Source organism: Accipiter gentilis, chromosome 23 (genome assembly GCF_929443795.1).
Source record: "Accipiter gentilis chromosome 23, bAccGen1.1, whole genome shotgun sequence".
Taxonomy (NCBI): Eukaryota; Metazoa; Chordata; class Aves; order Accipitriformes; family Accipitridae; genus Astur; species Astur gentilis.
Window position 1 is genome coordinate 15079335 of NC_064902.1, and position 21400 is coordinate 15100734.

General features: G+C 41.3%; 1 protein-coding gene across 2 annotated transcripts in view; it reads right to left on the bottom strand.

The window, feature by feature from the left end:
• The window catches only part of FHIT (fragile histidine triad diadenosine triphosphatase), a 632268-nt gene that overhangs the window by 8067 nt on the left and 602801 nt on the right, over positions 1 to 21400 (bottom strand). For both annotated transcript variants that reach the window (XM_049826730.1, XM_049826731.1), the window contains one exon: positions 2983 to 3086. In XM_049826730.1, coding sequence (XP_049682687.1) covers positions 2985 to 3086 — 102 coding nt within the window. In that variant the 3' untranslated portion in view covers positions 2983 to 2984. The remainder of the gene's footprint in view (positions 1 to 2982; positions 3087 to 21400) is intronic.

Here is a 21400-nt window from a genome sequence, read left to right on the forward strand (position 1 = left end):
TATGACAGCCAGCACTGAACAAGGAATGGCTCCTAAAGAGGTCAAATCTTGGTGCTACTAAGTAACAGAGTGACTAACTGGAGCACCAGCATGTATTAAAAATCCTATCCACAGAAAGGTTTTTCTGCTCTTCTTGTCCTCCCACATGAAGTTCTGCTGAACTTCAGCTCTGCAGACACAGCGCTGTGAGCAGCCCGACAGAGCCTGCACATGCTGAGGGGGTTCAAGAAGTGACAAGTCCTTCAAACGACATGGGATACAGTGGCACGGGGACATTCACTGAAAGACCAGAAACATGTGCAAAACACAAATTCACTCACTGATTCCAGTTTCAGCCGCTCTAGGCAATTGTACACATGAATAAATTATTTTAAGACAAATATTTTCTCAAGGGTGTAAACTTTGCAAGGCTAAATGGGGTTCATTTCTTTAAGCAGGTGGCTGGATATTTCTGATCATCTGGGGACTGGTGTAGAAGCACTCAGCTGTGGCTACCCAACCAGCCAAGAGGGATCAGCACCAGCAAACGTAGTAGGGAAAGAATCAAGTGCTTCTTGCCTTTTTCAAGTATTTCTTAGGAAAAAGAAAAGTCACCTGCAAGTTCTTCTTGATCAGATAGTCTATAGATGCAGGTAAAAGGTGCTACTGTACCTAGTCAAGTCATATAGGAGTTGTGACAGCTAGGGAAGGACTTGTGATAAATGTAAGCATAGCTGGAAAAGCTCTGAAACACAGCTCAGTCTGTCCAGGCTAATCTAGCTGAGCTGGACCTCTTTGAACAAAACACTTCAGTAGAAAAATAATGCATGAGGCCTTAAAAATTGCTATTTATTGGCTCCAGAACACCCACATGCAGCTCTTTCTGACATTCCCTGTGCTGCATGAAAAAACTCAAGTCAAATAGCATCCAGGTAAACTTATAAATGACAAAATAAATCCTTTGTAGGTGAAAAACAAAAATAGCTTTGAAGAGGGATGCATATAACCTTGTTAATTTGCCAAAAGTTTTCAATCTTCATCACTTCAGAAGCAAGGTTAAGAGAGTAGATGAAGGTTGAGAAATTCAGAAGGTGCTCACATATACCTTTATCCCAGGCTCAGAGCCTTAAACCTCAGCAGAAAAACAATGTCAGGGAGAAGAGATTGACAGTGATGCCTTGTGTTGGGAATCAAGGGTTGGAAGGACTGTCTGTACTAGGCAAAATACTCTCATGATAATGATGCCAGTAAGATTTAATTTACCAGTCTGTTCTAGGAAAGGTAATGACCTTAATGTCATGGGGAACTTATCAAGGGGTCATCCATGCAGATACACACTGATTTATTTTCATAATAAATGGAAATAAAAGTCCAGCCACATGAATTTGCTTGCAGGAATGAATTTATATCATCTATCCAGCTTTGCATTTAGTACCAGAAGAGCCTAAGAACGTTTTATTGATATGTGGGGATTTAATTCCAACCCCTTTGAGAATCTCTGCAGAAAAGCATTTCAAAATTTCTAACCAGACCAAAAAAATTCCCCCCAAACCTTCCAAATACATAATGGGGAACAACATCACATTGGATTAGGAATGCACCATTTTATCCTGAGTACCATTCATTTGCTGTTGTGCTATAGATGAAGTACTACATAATGCCTCTGTTAGTAGAGAAGAGTGCTTACATATGCATTACCTAAGGATATGCACTTTCTGGTTGAGTAATTCATTTTTGAGAAGCATATTTCTGAGAAGGTGAAAAGTGAGTGTCTAAATACAAATCCATCAGCCACTGTGGAAACCTGACAGTGTAGCCCAAACCCTGGAGGTCCCTAGGTCCCAGATGCTGAGGACAAGTGTCCTTCACAGATGGGAATTCTGTGTGTTACACAGCTTTCTCTGTGCCAGTCCACAGAAGCTTTGGCACAGCTAATTTGGCTGGAGAGGACAAGAGCATGGTCATCATGCAAGAAAAAATGGAAAGGAAAAGAGTCCGATGAACTAGCCCAAATGGAGATGACAGAACGGCACAGGAGACGAGAGCTGCCACGTAAGTGTGCCACGCACACTGTGTAGTTTAGCTCAAGATTTCTCAAGCTGGGCTGCAAGCAGTGAGTCACAGGCAGAGAGGAGGGATATTTATGGGATTTCAGGTCTTCGGAGGAAAAAATATGAAACAGTCAGAAATGACAGAGAAATGAGAGTGCTGGATGATGGCAAACAACATATGGGGAACAGGGGAGAGGGAGCTTTTGGCATCGTTGCTGCAGCGTACATCCCAGCGTAACTCATATTGATCTCCAGGGGCCAGTTCATTTCTACTGGAAGAATCTGGCTTCTGGGACTCCAGGTACAAAATGAAAAACTCTCAATTTCTAGAGCACCATTGTCAGTGTTTGCCAAGTGTTTTCTCTTTTCTATTCCTCCCTGCAATTTTTTTTTTTTTTTTTTTTTTTTTTTAGGGCCAGTGGAAAATTTAGCAGAACAGGCAGTTTTCCAGCAGGCTTAATTTTGAAAGTGAACTAATCAGATGATTTAAGATTTGACAGATACAGTTAGCATTTGCTTATCCACTCTATAGTCTGAATTCTGCTGGGATTTTGTAGGTATAGATGCATATGCATATCTGGGCGTACACAGACACACCAGGATTTAGCTCTTCATAGAAGTACCAAGGCTATTTTCTGTTCTAAAAACAGAGGGAGGATACGTTAGGTTAGACATTCCTCTTAAGTAACGGCTGGTGATTCTGATTTCCAGATACATTATTATTTTCCTGTCTGGAAACTAAATGCTCTAGGACGGTGCTGATTTGTTCAAGAAGGAGCATGTTATTTCAGACACTGCTGGAGCGCTGTGTCCTTTTGGAAACAACACAAACCCAAGAGCTCTCATTTCTTTTGTTCCATTCTACATATTCCCTCTCTGTCCTGAAGAAGCCTATGGAGGCTTGAACAGAGTTTGGGGTGTTGCACGAGTAAGTTAATGTACAAATCATTACCTCTAATTTTCCTGAAAATACTTCTTCAGAATTGCTGCTTCAGCTGCCATTTCTTCCTCTGTCCTCCACTTGTCCGGGCAATCCTCTTTGTCATGTCGTTGCAACTTTTTTGAGAGAGGAAGAAGAGAAAAAAACCCAAACACTGTTGATATTTTTTTTCAGTTTTATTGTCAAATTCAGGGCATACCTCTATGCAACCAATCTAACTATTCCATGTGTCTGTGGGATGCAGGGACCTGGTGATGAAGGGTGAAGGTTACTAGTTTAGAGCGGTGACAGTAGTTAACCGGCTCTGATGGATTTATGATGACAACACAAGGTGCCAGGTTGAATGATAGGCAGTGACAGAGTTCACCTTTGTGAGTTGATGGTCAGATACCTTGCGAGTCTTTGACGCAAAGCTGGTAGGTAAGGTAATAGGATAACAAACACACTCAGGTATTTTGAAGTGCCCATTACCTCAGTGGAGTGAGCTAGGCAGAAGCTGCCTAGACACCTTGTCAGCAATTCACGTAAAATTTTCTCTCCGGCTTTTCCTCTGCCCATGGGGCTGCCTTTCCCATCAAAGACCTATTGTGATAACAAGGCCCTGTTGCAGCTGTTTCCTACCAGCAGTTTATATCAGTAGTTTTCAGAAGAGATTCATTCCCTCACTGCACGCAAGTTATTAGTTCTTCCTTGCCCTTGTTGAAAGTGAGACACATCCCTGGTCTAGAAACAAAACCTGTTATTTTAAGCGTAACTATGTTTCATTGATAATTTACCGGGGAAAAGGATCAAAAGTATGTGAAACATTTAATTTTTGCATGTAGCTTGCATAACATGCCCACAAAAATAAGTTCCCGTATCCAATAAGTATTAAGCAATATTATCCCAGACATGACAATTACAAATACGTCCTTTGTCTCTCCAGAAGGGAGAAGCTGATAGCTTTGCTGCTCTCCAGAAGAAGGGAGTTCTATTTTATGGTAAATATAACGTGCCAGCACTTGAGTGACTATTTGTACACATGTCCATTCAAAGAATACCTGACACTCATCAAGGCAACACTACCTTTACAACAGACAGCAGAAACATTTGCATTAACAGCTTAAGTATTCAGATTTTCAGTGTGTCTCTAGGTACGGAGCACAGCACAGATTGTATTAATGGCATCAGTGCTTCTGAGGAAGATTATAATATCGATTTTTTGTTAATGTCACAAAGTTGGAAACTAATGAATTTATACCTTATATTCCTGGACAAATTTTGGTACAGAAGATGAAGCAGTGAAAAAACAAAGATGAAGCAATATTGAACCTGCCAAGCAAACTGCATTACTGTATATGGCATGTTTAGCAATAAACTAGGATTGTTAGCATACATCCAACTCACAAATACTTTTATTTGTGCTGTGTTTTTCCTACTCTGAATTTTGCTGCCAGCTATAGTCCTCTGTAGTTTTACATTCTGCAGCACAGATTTCTTCCTGCTCAGCAGATGAAGCTGCATTAGAAAGCTATTTCCTTTCATGCCAATACAATACAGTAGCTGTAGGCAAATTAAAGTGTATTACTGTTCGACTAGTAGAGGACTAATCTTCATTGTTACATTAGCTCTAGGTGTGTTATAAATCCATCTTGTAATAATGCTACAGAATTATAGAGAAAAATTTAAAAGCCAGGAACCTGTACAGCGTGTACACTGTCAACACGCATCCGTTGTGCCCATGTGCCTGGTCTCACCCACTGTACACACCTATACATTGTATAGGTACCACAGCTGAGCTGGCAATGAGCAGGAGTTATAGGAAACAGCATACATCATCCTGTACTTCCCATGGACTGCGAGCACTTAGATGCACCAGGACAAGCCAAGTGGTGGTAAATCAATTATCTGTCTGAGGTGTGAGCTGTTTTTCTAAAAAAGCAATATCTCGCTCATTTGACCTAGCATCAGCAGAAGATACAGCAGGCAACAGCTAGAAGGCAAGGGAGGGCAGCCCCGGTTCCTCAAGGTCTCCTTGTTTAACCTGCAAGAAGTGCTTTTAGGGACGTGATTTGGCTGCTGTTCTCCCTTGCTATCCTGTTTCTGCATGACCCCGGTGAGAGCCGACTCCAGGAAGAGACTAGTAAAGTGGGGACTTGACTTGTAGTTTTTATTTTTATTTTCCCTGTTCAAAGAAACTGACGTGAACAGTATTAAGGAGGCATATCCTGAAGTGGCTGCTGCTGTTGTCTAAATTAAAACTGTGTGAAGTCACAGACCGTGGTGACTTCTCAAAGCTGGCAAAGGAGAAGGTTTATTTTGCTACATAACTGCTAACCTTTAAAAATAATCAATCTTTGACTTAAGGTTAAAACAGATATATGGGGAGCAGCAATAAATTCTGAAACTTGCCTGGTAACCCAAACTACTTTAGCAGCGCTGGCTCCTGGTACACAGCTTGCAGTACCACACAGCAAGCCCCAGCCTGGCACGAAAGCACTCGACACAGCCTTACTGTGCTCTGCCCCGGCAGGCGTTCACACACCTCTCATACTGAAAAGATGTATCCGCATTTTGTAGACACGCTGGTTATGATGAACAACAGACTGCAGTGTTAAATCACTGCCACGGCCAATGTATTCATGGTTCAATTGACTTATAGACGAATATTATTTCAGTATAAAATTGCTATGTCTACCCGAACAGGATCCCAGGACTATTCTGCATTCAAACCTCTTACCGTGTCGGTAATTTCTGAAGTGCAATAAGCAATTATCACCCCAATGCCACTTAGTTTCTGATATTATCTAACCACCACTGTAGAGATTTGGAAAACTGTCTCTGGTGGCTGCCTACCCTTCTTTGCTACCACTATCCTGCAGCTCTACTACGAGCCAAACCATATAGCTAACCACTTCGAAGTGCAATAATTAAATTATGGATAACCTTGCTAGGTGATGTTCTAGATGCTAAACATTCTAGAGGTTCAAGATCAACAGTACCAATAAATGGAAGACAAATAAATTAAGGGCTGCTGATACCAGGTCTAGCTCAGGCATTCTACCCACAAATTAACAGAGGCTGGAAAACACAATGCAGGCACATCTGTGCACCTGCCCAGTTCTTCAAATCTTCTCTTAGCACCTGCTAGTGGTCTCCAATGGTGAAAAGATATTATGATCACGGATAGGTTTGGTCTCACCTGGTTATTTCATGTGTTCTTATGTAAGGTACTTTTCACCCAGATCTCCATGTGAGGGCCTCTGTAAGCAAAAGCTACTTTATTTATACCTTTTTTAAAACAAAACAACAGCAAAAAAAAGAGGCTAAGTCTCCATAGTATTTTCGCTGGGTTGTAAAGCCACTTTCAGGAAAGAACATACATATTTCAGTGTTAAATTGTATTGATTTAGAATTCGGGTGGGAAACAAACGTAACAGTTGATACGTGTTTCTAAGGGACTTCTGTGTCTTGGAGTGTGTTCTTATTCACATGCACATCCAAGTCCCAGATGTGCATCTTTAAAAACATCTGCTATTGAAAGTTTGGATTATACAGGAGAAGCAATACTCTCTTGCACCTGGAGAACACTCCAAGGTTCCGCTCAAAGTAAAGAGAAGAAAATACCTCTATTTGCCAGCTATCCATCTGTAAAAACTAGTGATTTCCCCTTGTGTTTTCTCCAGTCAGACAGAAAAAGCTGGAGAACTTGAGCTGACATCCATACTCAGATATATCCAAACACAGACTTGAAGTCTGTGGTACTTTCTGTAGAACAATTCTACTTCTGCAAGCTCTGAACAACCCCCCCACCCCCAGCCCCAAAATCTTATCCAGAGGCCCACATCATCTGCCTGATATGATTTTCTGAGAGAGGTTTTACCCAGATTTCCCTGGACAATCTGAATAGAAGTGGAGATTGACTGATCCACATCTTCTCAGAAACACTTTGGCTGCCTTCTCTGCGGTTCCTGGAACAAGGCTTCCATATTACCCAAAGGCCCCTAAACAACAACTGTTGCCCTTCTTGCAATAAATGCTTCTAGAAGAAACCGCTCACTTTCAGAATCCCTTCCGAAGCAAATGCATGCATTTCCAGTTGTGATAAGTAGCTGCTATTTCAAGTGAGATGAAAATACCACATGATGAGGTTACCAGAGTCACTTCTGTGCAAAACACTGAAGTAAAGGGGACAGATTTTGCCCAGGGTCTTCCAGGGACATCCATGGCGTGATGGGACCAGCCCCAGGGGCTTTTGCAGAGCTCTACAGGCACACCAGGCTCTCCTGACAAGCGCTCTTTGGTGGGTAGCAGAAGACTTTTTGTCTCCCCTGAAGCCCAGGTCTCTGTAGACGTGGAACAAAAGTGCAGGGAAACACAGTCTCTTCCCAGCAATGTTATGGTAATGTTGGCCAAAGCTGGCCAAATACAGGCTGTAATTTACAATCCCTACACTAAGTGAAAGAAAGAAGAATTAGGAAGCTATAACAACAACAACAACAAAAGAAAAAAAAAAAAGAAAAAGAAAAAAAGCAAAGCTATAAGATTTGGGTGAGCCTGGCAGGAACAGAGACGATGAATACCACACTACACGGGATGGGTCTCCATGGTGTTTTATACTGACATGAGCTTCATCCTCAACTCTAACCAAATCCTTCCCTTCCAGGTTGCACGCCAAGAAGGAAGCAGCATTTCTGGGTATCTGGACAGCAATTCCTCCTGCAGAACATGGCATAGGGGCTGGGAGGGGGGTCTGCTTACATGCAGCATTGCATTGCTGCAGTCCAGAGTGCGTACCAAGGCACAGACAGGGCAGGTGGCAGTCTATAAAACCTTTTCTGTAGAGCTCCGAGCCAGTCATCATCTCAAAACTGCTGCTACTTGGCCTGTTTTCATAAGAGAAAGGTGATGCAAAAGCATCACACCAGATAGACAAGATGTTCTACTGCAAAACTCTGATAGCCCCAAATTCTCTGCAGCCAAACCCGTTGTTGTATTACAGGAGCGTCTCAGAAGCACAAGCATTAACAACAAGGTAAGCAACCAGATCAGCGTAGCTCAGATAACTCCGAAAGGAGAGGAGTGGATGAAAGAGCATGCACATTTCTTTTAGACAATTTCTATTATGCTAACTTTTTCTTTTAATATTCTGAACAAGCACCAAGACACACATTAGTCAATTCTCTAATCGCAGTTGCCCAGCAAATTACTGTATCTGCTCAACATTCTTCAAGCACTAAGGCTCTTGTTTATAACTTAGTACATCTTCTTGCCTTGCAGTACAAATAAATGCACTATTTCTACAATATGCCCTTCTTCAAGCAGATCATTACTGATGTCTGACTTCTTGGGCTTCCTGATAAATTATCCTCTTCTTTCACCTCAAGCAGAAAATGCTCTTCCACCAATAATCTATGACTGTCAGTCTTGATTACTTGTAAACAGTGGAGCTCTTTGAATATTTCTGCTTGTGAAAAGTGTTCATTTTCTCACTCATGTCTCCCAGTGTGAGATGCTGGCAGACCTGACAGCTGTGCTTTATGTTATTTTATTAAAGTTGTTAGTGCTGCAGAACGGTCTATGTTTTTATCACTGCAATTCTTAAGGGAAACGCAATATTGTTTTATAACACATTCGCATTGGGAAACCTCTCCTTCTTGCCCTTTGCAGTGGAGCCCAGAATTCTCAATGCAGCAGACTATAGGGGACCTGGGTCTATGACTAGCTGTTGTTTGAAGTAACATCTATATTATGGTTTGTTTTGCTTATGCCATAACACCAGCAGAAAAGCAACCTGTGATGATATAGAGCACTAGCCAAAAGCATTGGGGAAAAAAGCTTTTATGGTAGTTAGCACTATTCTCACTCCCCGTGAATATTTACTGTTGATAGTTAAGAGTTTATAACTTCCAATGCATTTAACTAAAAGAAAAATTATAGTGATGGAGAGTAATTACGCCAAACTGCAGCAACACAACAAAACTCAGCTGTTTCAGCAATGATAAAATATAATATTATCAAAACCAGCAGCTAACAAAAAAAAAAAAAATGAATTTTTTGCCAGGAGTTTGGATCAGATATTAGCCATTACTTGGCTTCTGGTGTTCACTGTTATGAATACCAACCTTGGGATACCCAGGCATCTTTTCCGTACTCAATTCCCACACTTGGGTGAAATCTGCAGACTGATATTTCAGCATCAGATTAACATGTGAACCATGAGGAGGCCGAAAGTCTCATCTCTCTCCAGTGGCAACCCTTATCCAGAGACCAGAGACAAAAACAATCCCAGGGCTGCTACACGTACATCTTCCTCCAACTCCCTTACGGACACGGAGCCACATGATGAACACACACCCACAGCACCTCCCTGCCCCTATTCTTGTGCTGCAGCAAGCAGATATGGTTGGGCTTCATCCCGAGCATCCCACCATGCGGGAGAAAAACTTGAGGGCTGAGCTGGCTACGGCTGCTCAGCCCTTTGGTGATATAAGGACCTCCTGGGCCTGGTGGTGACTTCCAGCCATCTGAGCCTCCTCTTGTACCGCTCTTACATCAACTTAACTCCCAAATTGCCTCCTTTGCCCTCTTCTCCCTGGTCTTGTCCTCCTTGCTCTTTTCCCCCAGTGCTGGCTTTCCTTTCACTTCTCTTCATATTCAGCTTATATCCTCATAGTAAGACTTCATTTCCACCCCTCCCCACAATGTAATTAAACGTGACATTTACTGCTATTATCTGTATCTCCTGCTACACTCTATCCTTTCTTCACCCTCTTCTGTCTTGCTGAAGGGAGCACGAGCTTTTTGGCAGGCAGCCTCCTCTACCAGTCCGTGCCTCCTGTCTCCATCCCATTTGCCTTCAGTTGTGGTTCGAGTCTCCACTTGACTGGCAATGTAAAATGAAAGAATAATGAATGAAACGTAGCAGTTTCACAAAGCAACTTCTCAAGGTGCTGCAATCACACGGCCCTAAATCTTGTGTTACCTACCTGGGGGTAATCACTGCAGGAGCTCCCAGCCCTGGGCATGCCCCAGCTGGGTATCTCCCCCCTGCAAATGCTCTGGGAAGGAAGGCAAAAACACAGGCAGAGAACAAGCTTGACATTTTCCCCCTTGACCACCTAAGGGACCACCTACAAGATATTGTGTTAATACAGTGCAAGAGGCCTGGCTTCCCCCCATCAGCCGCTATGGGATCAGGACCTGTTTCTGAGCCCCTTTTGCCATTGCTCCCACTCTGCAGCCTGAGCAGCTCAGGCAGTTCAGCACTTCTCGCATCTCTGGACCTGTCTCCATATTTAATTACAGCTACGAGACTGCTGTAATTTAATCGTTCTAATTTACAGTGAACACTGCAGAAAAAACCCACATCCTATAATTTTCTCATCTGCTGACTTTGCTTAAGATTCTATATCATACTGCTATCTGCATTTGCGTGAATCGGAAATCCCTGATTTTGGGGTGGTTTTGACTTGCCGCATTAAATCTGAGTTATTTAAGGAGATAGAGAAGAAGCCCAACTTGCCTGCATTCTGTATGAAACACAATTTTTTAACTATCTACTGGAAAAATCCTTCTCCAATTGTTTCACCACTTCTGCATGAAATATGCTGCTACCCCACAGCTGCTGATTTTACTGCTGCAAAGCATATATTCCATTGGAAATCTCAGTTTATTAAAGCTGTGTTTTAGAGTGGTGGTTTTTTTTCCTCCTATCGACTCTTTGTCATGGTGACTGCAAATATTTTTTCAGTTTTATTGTTGTGCTTTGGGGAAAGACTTGAACCTCACACTTCACATGGACATATGAATAACTGCACCCTTTTTAGCAAAGCACTTAGATGAAGAGAATTTTGTGGAAACACACATAAAGGTTAAATAAAACCCTTAAGCGTATGTGTTTAAGTGCTTTGCTAAAATAAATGCTGCAAACACTAGTTGTTAACAATTCTGCATACAAAAATTGATAAGAAAAAAAGAAATATAAGAGGCATCCTAAGAAATTTGCTTTTGAAAGTAAAAAGACAAGTAAGCCCACGAGCAGAACGACGGTTGTATAGAAAACACATTCGCCGCTCGGTGAAATATGTAGATTGCACTCTGAAGAGCTTAAATCTTGACAGACTTCCAGTTTGGCTCCAATTGAGATAAAATTCTTGGAAAGTGAGCACATTACAAAGGAGATACTTGAAGGAATACCCACTGGGGTAAGAAGTCCTGCCAAAGACTTGGAGAACTGCTATTTACAACCTGATATGAACCCAGGCAAGAATCTATAAAGGTGTTTGGATACATTTTCACCATGCCCATTATCCTCCTAGTTAGCAGATAATGTTATAAACACCTCTGCGGTCTTCCTTACCTGGGAAGAAAAGGTAGATGACTCTGGGGAGCTTCCTAATGGCATTGGCTAGAGAAGGCATTGAAGAGAAATGTGTTGCATAGAGACCTGGGTAAGAAATGGCAATGTCCTCAATGTGATAATGTTGGAGGAAATGTTATCCTGTGTGCACAGCCTGCCATGCAACATTACTCATTTGGAAAAAAGGCTATTTTTAATCAAGGAAAAGCACTTTAATCAAGGATAGAGTCAGTGATTCAAAAATTTCATGCAGGTGCATGTATTACTTGACTGAAAGCCTTTTCCCAAAAGGTCAGAGCTGCAGAGTGATGTGCATGTCCCGCTCCAAGAGCGGAGATAACCTCGAGGCACCTGTATCAGGCTGATGTATTCTGGCTCCCGACACAGGCAGTTTCAAAGTCAGAACTTCCCCTGCTAATCTTCTTAACTTTAGACAAATATTTGCCATACCCTGAGCACACTCAATAAGATTCGTGACGTGCCAAGGAAGACACGTGTGTATTAGGGAGGTTGATTTGGTTTATTTGTTTTCTTTGTATTTTTTCTGCCAGCACAAAGGATAACAGCTGCAGGTCCTATGGCATTGGCACAGAGCCGGTTCAGTGCGCAGGGGGACGTGAGTGTGCCCCCGTCCCCTGGGGGAACTTCACTCTCCTCACCACATCTCTGAGAGTTGCAGGAAGAGCCCATGATGATCAGAGCAATGAGCAGATCTCTTCTCTGGGGAATTAGCTTATTCCTATTAAAAAAATCCCAACCCCCACCAGCAGTTTCTGAAATTAAGAAAACATTCAGTCAATGTGTCCCAGAGTAACTCATCCTCCGAGTCACTCTCTCCACTGACTGTAGGAGGATTTTAAGGAGACTTCAGATGTCCAAAATGACACGTAGCCCATGCTTGAGGTAAGCCAATGGGGTTTCAAAGCCTGTTTTTGTGTGTGCTTCTCGGGAGACCCCTCAACTGTCAACAGACCTTCCCAGGATGATCCTGCCTGCTTTCCCCACAGCCCTCAGGATCACAGCACTCCTGGATGAAGCTACATCCACAGGATGGCCTTTCGTCCCAGGTATCCCTCAAACACTTCTTTAGCTTTCAGCCTTGCACACACAAGGCTACCTCGCCTCCGAGATTGCCTCCCTGGGATTTAAGCAGCCAATACCCCGTAGTAAGTAGGTACTAAAATAGGTTGAGGAATAAATTGCTCTCATTTAACATTCACTCTGAAAAATATGGCTGCATTTATTATGCAGCATATTGTTTTATATACTGTTTTGTTATAATAAGTCATGTTTAAAATGTCATGACATTTAAATCAACAGCAGTAAGGGGGAAATGCTGAAAAAGAGCAAGATGATCAAAAAGGATTTGAAAAATCCTGGTGAAACATTATGGGCCAAACACCCTCATTAAAGTAAAAACAAAGTCACGAGGGAGCTTAAAACTCACCTATGAGAAACCCACTGTAGAGAAACCCACTCTGCCCCTCCAGGTCTCTGTGTCACGGTGGTTGTCCCGAGGTGCAGCGGCCGAGGAGTGGGTGCCATCGCCAGCTGGGCACTTGGAGCTGGCCCTGGCCAAGGGACTCTGGCACCTGCAGCAAAGCCCTTTTGGTGCTCTGCATCCCTTGGCAGGTTTAGCCTTTCTCTGAGCTGCCCTTTGCCACTGAGCCACTGCAACACTCTGGAAAACTCTACTGAATATGTCCTTGGAACTTGTTAATGCCATTTGTCTCAGTGAGGAGCTTTATTTCAATGCCTGTGCTAAGTTATATGAATGAACTTTACATATAATATAAAAGCCTACTTTAATGTGGCTTCATAGCCTTTGAGGAAACACAGAGACTATCTACCACAGATGATCTACATGCATAATGGCAGATTTTCACCAGAAAGACCTTTAATGTTAAAAAGAAAATAGCTCAGATCAGAGGAGCTACTCTGTTCCTGCAGAGTCAGTGCTCATCTTTTGTATCAGATCTGGACCCATATGCCAGCATCCCTCACTGCTGCCTCCATGCTCCCTCACCCCCCACCAAGGGAAAAACAACTGCAACAACAAAACAGATGGCGATGCAACGAAACATTAAACCCAATCCCAATACCTGAGCTGTACCATGAATATTTCACTGAGGCATGGGGTAGAAAAGACAACAATGTGACCTTTCCTAGCATCTTAAGGGATATCTAACCTTGTAATTGCTATAGATACACTGAAGACACACAAGATGGAGACCAAGACTATTTAAAAGAAGCTTGTATATTTTTAAAAATTAGTATATCAGTGTTCCCATTATAACTTGCCGATATGAATGACATTTACTCTTGTTCTGAGAAATGAGAGAAACTCTGAAAGACAGAGTGCATTAAGAATCTATTGATATTCCACTGACCTAGTGGCATAAGAACCAGACAAGTTTTGTCAAGGGCAAATGCCCCAGAGTCTGCAAATTCATCTCTTAATGTAGCAGTAAAGGCGGAGTGTGGGGGGGGAATATGTCTTCAGTGTCTAGAATATTCATAAAACCCAGCAGAGGCTTGCACTTCTTGATGTTGTGGTGGCAGTGGATAGCAGACCCATACATGGGAACAGAACTGGAGATTTCAGATGGTCACCTGTTCTAGTTTTTCCAGTCAGTTAATATTGCCATAAAACTTATGTAGGAAGTTCTCTTAAGAGACATCACATGGGGTTTTGCCCAACTTATTTTTTTTTCCCGTTGTACAAACGTCACAAACATATGTTACCCATAGCAGAATATGGTCCAAGATTCTGTTTGGGATGGATGGATGCAGGACGCGTAAGCTATGCAAGAGGTCCCTGTGTTGCCTTCCCAGCATTAGTGGAAAGACCCAGACAAGGGAAGAGGCAGGAAAGTGAGGAACAGTTTGGTATTGTTCAAGCAGGCTCCTTCATCCCTCAGATGAACCTCTTAACTCATACACTAAATCAAGTGAGAACAAGAAGTCACAGACAAGGGGCCCAATACAGGAGCCCTTATTTACTTGGGCTGGGATAACAGTAGCTTGTTCAGGGGGTGGAGGGACACAGGCTGCCTTCACTCTGAGGAGGAAGAATCTATTTGCTCCTCTTCTAAGCTGCAGTGTTGGCCTTCTGTTCAAATTCTTTTTCTGGGGAATAAGACCACAGTTGTACTCACATAATGCACACGTGGAAGAACCGGGGTGGCACAATAGTCTGGGAACGTAGTATTCTGCAATTAATTTCAGTGAAGGGACTGTGAATTTGGGGAGAGTTAATTTTTTGCTGGATACGTGTTGCAGTTAATTAGGGCAGATAGCTTCTACTAGTAGAAAGGTGTTTTTGATGAAAACACACTGAAAACCTTATTAAACTGCTCAGAAAAAACAGTTGCCATGCCCATGCTATGACCTCCCAGACATCCCTGTGTTTCTATACAGGAATCATGAATTGATAGCATTTGCATAACAATTATTATTTAATATGTAGACTTCAGTATCATTGCTTTTGGACAGAATTAATATTCAAACCTTTGAGCACAGACATTTTAGAAATATTCATCTGGAAAAGTCAAAGGAACTTTTTTTGTTTGCAATATTTTTGCAAGTTCTGTTCCTGTGATGATACCCTTGCAGCAGATCACCACCTTCTCATACCAAAATTGAGAGGACATGCTTCAGAACTACAGAAAAACCCACACTGCATGGATGGGGTGATCACATGAACATGGGGAGGTGGAGAGTAGGAAAGGTAGGAAGACAGGAAAAACAATCCAAACATTCCCAATTTTCAGAGACAAAAAGTAATTTTGTTTGCTTTCAGTTCAATCAGTTTGTTCATGCCTTAGGAAACAATGAGATCAACAGAAATGAAAGCAATTTCCAGGAGTTATGAATAAAACACATGGCTCAGCTGAGAAGAGGTTGTACATTATTCCAGCTGGCCAGTCAAATGCTTGTGGATTAAGTGCCATGAGAACGGATCTGGCATGGGCCTGCTTCATCTCAATTTGCCAGACTAGGAATTTGCAGGTTTCCCACTCATTCTTCAGGAGGGAGTTGATTGGGGAATAGGTTGTACAGTCACACACTTTGCGGAGGACTTGCAAAATAATTCTATTCATTTTGACACAACCTGAAGTCAGAGCAGGGTACCTTGCAAGCAGAACTTCTTCCACAGAAGGTCTACTACTACATTTTTCTCTCCTTTCTTTAGGTCTGTCTTTTTTAGAAACTAGCCTACAAGCAACATTCACAGAAAATATCATGTTCTCATTCTGTGTTTCCAGGGTTTTCCTGTGCACGTACTGAGGTGTACAAAGGTGGACAAGCTCTCCTCATTCATTCTGACCCATAAGCATTATTACATTACATTTAATTGCAGAAGACACTGTCTTCACAGCTTTATTTCTCATATGACATCTTGTGAATTGCTTTTAAGAAAAGCCATTTACGCAACTTCTATATATATGTAAACTAGTACTCTAATGTCACATTCTTGTTTGCACATACCCTTGCATTCATATCAGCTAATCCTAATGCAAAAAGCAAGTGGCCCTTCATATATTTCAGTTAGGAAACAGTAGCATGGATTTTCATAAAACAAAATTTTGACTGATACTATGCAAAATCTGTTTCACTGGAAAATTGGCATCTTGCCCATCATCTTCCAAAGTTCAGTATCTTTGTCAGTGCTCATCTACTTGACTTCTTAATTGTCTATGTTCACTGGCTGTATCAAATGGAGTTTTCTTTTTGCTTTTGCTCACTGTGTATTACATCTTTTAATCGGTATATTTAATTACTTACCACAATCTGCCATGTCAGATTTTCTAAGCATTAGTCTAATTAACTTAAGCTTGATAATTTTGTTTCAGATATCATAACAGTATGCACAGAACTTGCAGATTATGCTGTTGGCCTAGCTGTTTCTGATAACGTTTTTCTTCTATTCTTATTTTTCATTTTTTTCCTTTTGCTTTTTCTCTTTTTGTACAGGGTACGAGTACAAGAAAAAAAGAGGGGCTGCTGTTCTCTTTAAATGACTGGAAGGTTCTCTAAAAGCAAAAGCCCTCTGTTTCTAATAACGAGTCTTCAAATATGTCAACACAAATGAGAACAGATCCAAAACGTGAGGATTTCCTCTTTTTATAGGAGTAAAAGACAAATATGTCACCGAAGAAAGAAACCTGAGCTTCTGATAGCAGAAATCGTAGAGGATTCAAGCACAAACCTGCAGCACTTACTGGCCAATTATGAAAGTACTCAGACTTTCCACAGGTCTCCAGCCTGAGCTATTCTAATTATACGCCTGTTGGCGACAGCGTGCCGCCAGGGAGGCAATAAATAAGTGATAACATGCATGGGACCTGGCACACATACCTTCTCAGCACAGAAAGATCATCCTTCACAAAGTGGTGCAGGCTATCTGGGCAGATGAAATATGCAAGCCTGAGACCCCAAGTAAGAGTAAATAGATGCAGAGGACACTTATGTCACAGTAATAAATAAAGGAAAGCAAAAGAAATCTAACAGGCTATAGATTTGTATTTGGCTTTCTGATGTAAAACAGCATTTCTCTTCACTTCTGTACAACTCACTTCGGTATTCTGCTTTTACAATGGAGAACATATCCTGCACTGTTTGGTTTGCCTTTCTCCTGGATGAGGGCACGGATATTGTGCCCCTCCAGATCAGCTGGCCTCTGCCCAGTGGGAGATGGGCAGAACCAGGAAGACCAGACCTCCTCTCCGTGCTCCCAAGGACCACAGGCCTGTCTTGCTGACTGGAGTCCAACAAGCCACATTCAGGTCCCAAAGGCACCCAGACCACAATTTGGGTATTTGGGCTCCAAACCCACGGATGTTACATCCACGCCAAGAGCCCACCGGTTTGAATTTTGGGTGCAGTGGTACATAAGTGTTGTCAAGCCCACTCAGAGAAGCACATCAAAGACTTTGCATTTACTCGAGTTATTGGTGAAGATTTAATCAGATATGAAATGCTGAAAGTCTGCTCAACTGCTCCTATTTTTAACATCGACTTTATGGATACAGAGACAGGGACAGGAACAGGCAGTTCCTCTTGCTGAAGTTCCCCTCATTCAAGGCCCTATTGTCAGGCAACTAAAGGGCTGTCACCCTTGACAGAAAACATTACCAGCAGTCAAGGAAGTAATCAGGGTGGCCATTACATAAATAACGATAACATAAATCTGAATGTTAGTAATTAGCATTTGATTCAATCGGACTAAAAGTGTTAGACCACTGTAGCAGTGATTCCTTATAGCAAATTGTTTCACATTCCAATTATCTTTAATGAATTAACCTCAAAGCATGGCTGAGGTGCAACATCCTTTGCTCATCTATAGTCCACTCGCAACTAATTTCACGTCACAAGCCTACCTCAATTAATATTTTTCTGTATTTCACACATGAGTAACTGCAGTACTGAAATATGCACTCCTTTCCCAAATTTAATAGCCAAGATACCTTAATTTTTTTTTTATTCTACAAATGAAGGAAAATAATTTCCTGCTACTATCTCAAACCAATTAGAATTCTTTTTATATTGGCTTTGCATCTCTTCAATATATGTATGAACCCAAAAGGTCCTACATTTTTCACATAATAATTACTTGGAATTGATCTGCTATGCAGCACTCCAAAGACAAAGGGGTTTGCAATTAGCAAATTTTAAAGTTCAATTTACATTTTCCATCACTAGAGTTTTAAAAAAATGGTTGAATGTTTTGTATTAGGAAAGAAGACTCAATCAGTATAACTAAACTAACTGTATTTATAAAAAAAAAAAAATGGAAAAAGTGCAAATTTAGTGATAGGCCTGGAAGGAAAGGAGAACACACTGCCTTGTTGGCCACTATGCAACTACAATTACACAAACAGCTATTGTAAAATAAAGAACACATGTATAATACACCTTGTGCATTATGTAGCATGGGTAGAATGACAGATATAACTGCATGATCTGAGAGTTATCAAAAGCCTCTAAGAGAGGTTGAGACTGGCAAATGGCTTCCCTATCTGCATAGCAGGACAACAGCTGGACCTCATGACTCTTTCCTTCTGCTTTTCCTTGGTTTTCTCTGTGAATTGTATCAAAAGACAGTGTCATTTAATATCATTCCTGCTTTCATGGGGAATCATGGCAAAGAAGCTCTTGCTTTGCACCATGGTTGCAGTAAAGGGAGCAGCATTCTCAAACAGATTATAAATCTGACGTTATTTTCCTTTTCGCTGCATGTTTGCAGCTTTATTTTAGCATTAAGAAAACTGAACACCCATGTAGATAACAGCATCCAGGCAGCAATATGGCATAGCTGTTTTTCTTCTTGCAAGCATCCGATTTAATTTTATCATCAAATACCACACAGTACAAATTCCTATGTTCTGTTCCTTACTGATTTTAACCTCAGTTTAGAGCTAAGCATTTTGTGCTGTGCATATCATCTAGAGCTCACTGCAGAGGAGAGCATTACCAGTAGAGACACATGCGGGGATACAGTATACGAGTCCTTCTCATATCAGGACTGTTGGATTTTTCTTTTCCATCTGAAGCACCCACGTGATGCCACAGAGCTTCACTGTCATTTCTTCTCTGAGCTACTGAGTAATGTCATAATGAAGTTACACAGATAGGGACACAGACATAATATAACTTGCCCATATAGCTACATAAATAGAGTTTATTTTCTGTATTAATTTTTATAACAAATAGGGATATGCATGGCCTATTTGATTACATGAGCAAATCCGTGCCCGGAAAGATGATGTTCTCATTAAGCGAAGCTGCAAGCCCAAATCTTATCTAAAGTGCTGTTTACTTTGCTGGCAGAACAGCCAGCATGCTACAGAGCATAAATCTTTTGCTATTGCCACTCAAATTGAGAGCATCCCATAGCAAATTCTGAAAGCTTAAAAAAAAATTATTAAATAAGCCAGTAAGAGGGGAACATATATTAATAATCAATAACTGCTTAATTTAGCTAACACTATAAACTAACATTTTTAGACGGAATCGGTTTTTTCCTTATCACACCATTTCTCTCTAGTATTTTATCCACTGTCAGAGAATACTGACTTTGTAACATTTTACCCTTACCTGATTTTTTACCAGCCCTTGATTTTTGTAGCATACTACATTTTTGGAAAGTCTAATTAGTAGTTAAAAATAAACTCTTTCTATCATCCCATTTCCACTACTTCTACTTATAACCAATACCACACTGCATTTATGCATGAATCCTATTTCAAAACGTGTTTCAAGCCTGATTTTACTCATGCTCTTTGTCAAATGTCACTGGGCTCCTAGAATGTCTTTGGTCCACTCAGCCAAGTCAGGGAGAAATTCCTTACATCAAGCAGGCACTTTTATCCCTGGGGAAGTGGCCAGGGCCAAACCTTCATATGGTGCTCCACCTGAGCTAACGCACCCTCCAGACTTCTCTCCACACCTTTTCATGACTTAAGAGCCCAGCCAGGGCCATCCTGCTTCCAGGAAAGCACTGGTGGGACTAGCAGCTGCCTTACAGCCAGACTGAGCCCACAGGGTAGCAGTTCACTGCCTCCTATCACAGCTTACTGGAACTGCTATCTGAACTCATGCATTTCCTTTTTTTTTTTTTTTTCTTCTTTTTTTTTCTTTTTTTGAAGTTTAAAATTTATCCTTTTCAAAGTTTGCTTTAGATGACAGTGCCAAGCATCTGGAGACACTTCAGGAGATAGCTTTGAGAACATTAGGAAAGCTATAAATACTGTGCTAGGGATTATTTCTGTGACACAGATCAAGTCAAGAGTTTCCATCCTTCCAACTCATCTCTGGGGTTTTGGGGCATCAGTAAAAATTTGGATAAATCTGTTATTGCAAAAAAAAAAAAAAAAATTTGTCCCAGTTCACAACTAAAAACCCCCCTGAAAATTAACATTGTGAACCATCTCATGTTTATTCTTTAATAAAGGGAGAGGGAAAGGCTGAGAATAGGCTAAAGAAAGCAAAATAGTTTGTACCAGCTTGCTGCACTAAGTCTTTGCTTACCACACAAAGACAGATCTTGTGCTGATTTTGGCACCAGTAGGAAAAGGCTATTATCTCCAACTTATCTAATAAGATCCCAGGAAGGAAGGACATTTTCTCTAGATAACAGTTTTGTCAGTAAATCAGAAGCTGATTCATGTCCCCATTCAGCAGTGCATTTAAGTTCTCTCTTAACACTGAGCATATGCTCAAGATCTTTTTGAACTCACTTAAGCCGATCACTTGCTTAAATGCTAAAATGGGATTGCACTGAATATCAGTAGGCACATATGTAATTAAAAAAACCCTTCTGAGCCTAACAAGCATAGCTGGCTGTGTGTTACTCATTGTCCACATTTGAGGGTAAGGACTCCTGCTTTAATTAAAGTGATTGAGTGAAAACGTCTGAATGCTTAGGTATTATGGCAGTGAGCACAGCATAGAATGAGAAATTAAGTCATAGTGTGAGTCAGAAAGCCACATGCAGAGCTGGATTAAAACTAGGGGAAAATTATGACAAATTAGTTGAACTTCTTCATGAAAATGTTATCTGCTAGTTCAAAATCAAACATTCTGACAAATTTTAGGAAAACACCACTTCATTCTTAGCAGCTCTGCTCTTGCATCTTCAGAAGCTTTTCCTGTTACCACACTTTTCCACTATCATGTTTCAGTTGCGGCTAATGAACACTTAATATTATTTATAGTATTCTTGTGCCTCAACATAGAAAATACGCATGGTGCTTAAGGGGTAAAAGGAGACCCAGCAAGGGAGGACCACGTCTTGCAGTGTTTACTCATAAACATCGTTCTTATTCACTAGCATGTCCCTTGACCCACTGTGATAATTGGGGTCTGCAGGTCTTCCATAATCGTGAGCTCAGCACAGGAAAATGTGAGGCTTCACACAATGGTCTGGAAACCCGTAAAGATCACCGTTGATAAAAACAGCACAGAAATGGGAGCCTGCATTCACCCAAACAAGATAGCTTTGTATGTAAACTGAGAATCATGATTAAGACAGAATAAATTAGGAGTAGACCATAACTGGCACATCCACAATTATATTGCATTTGT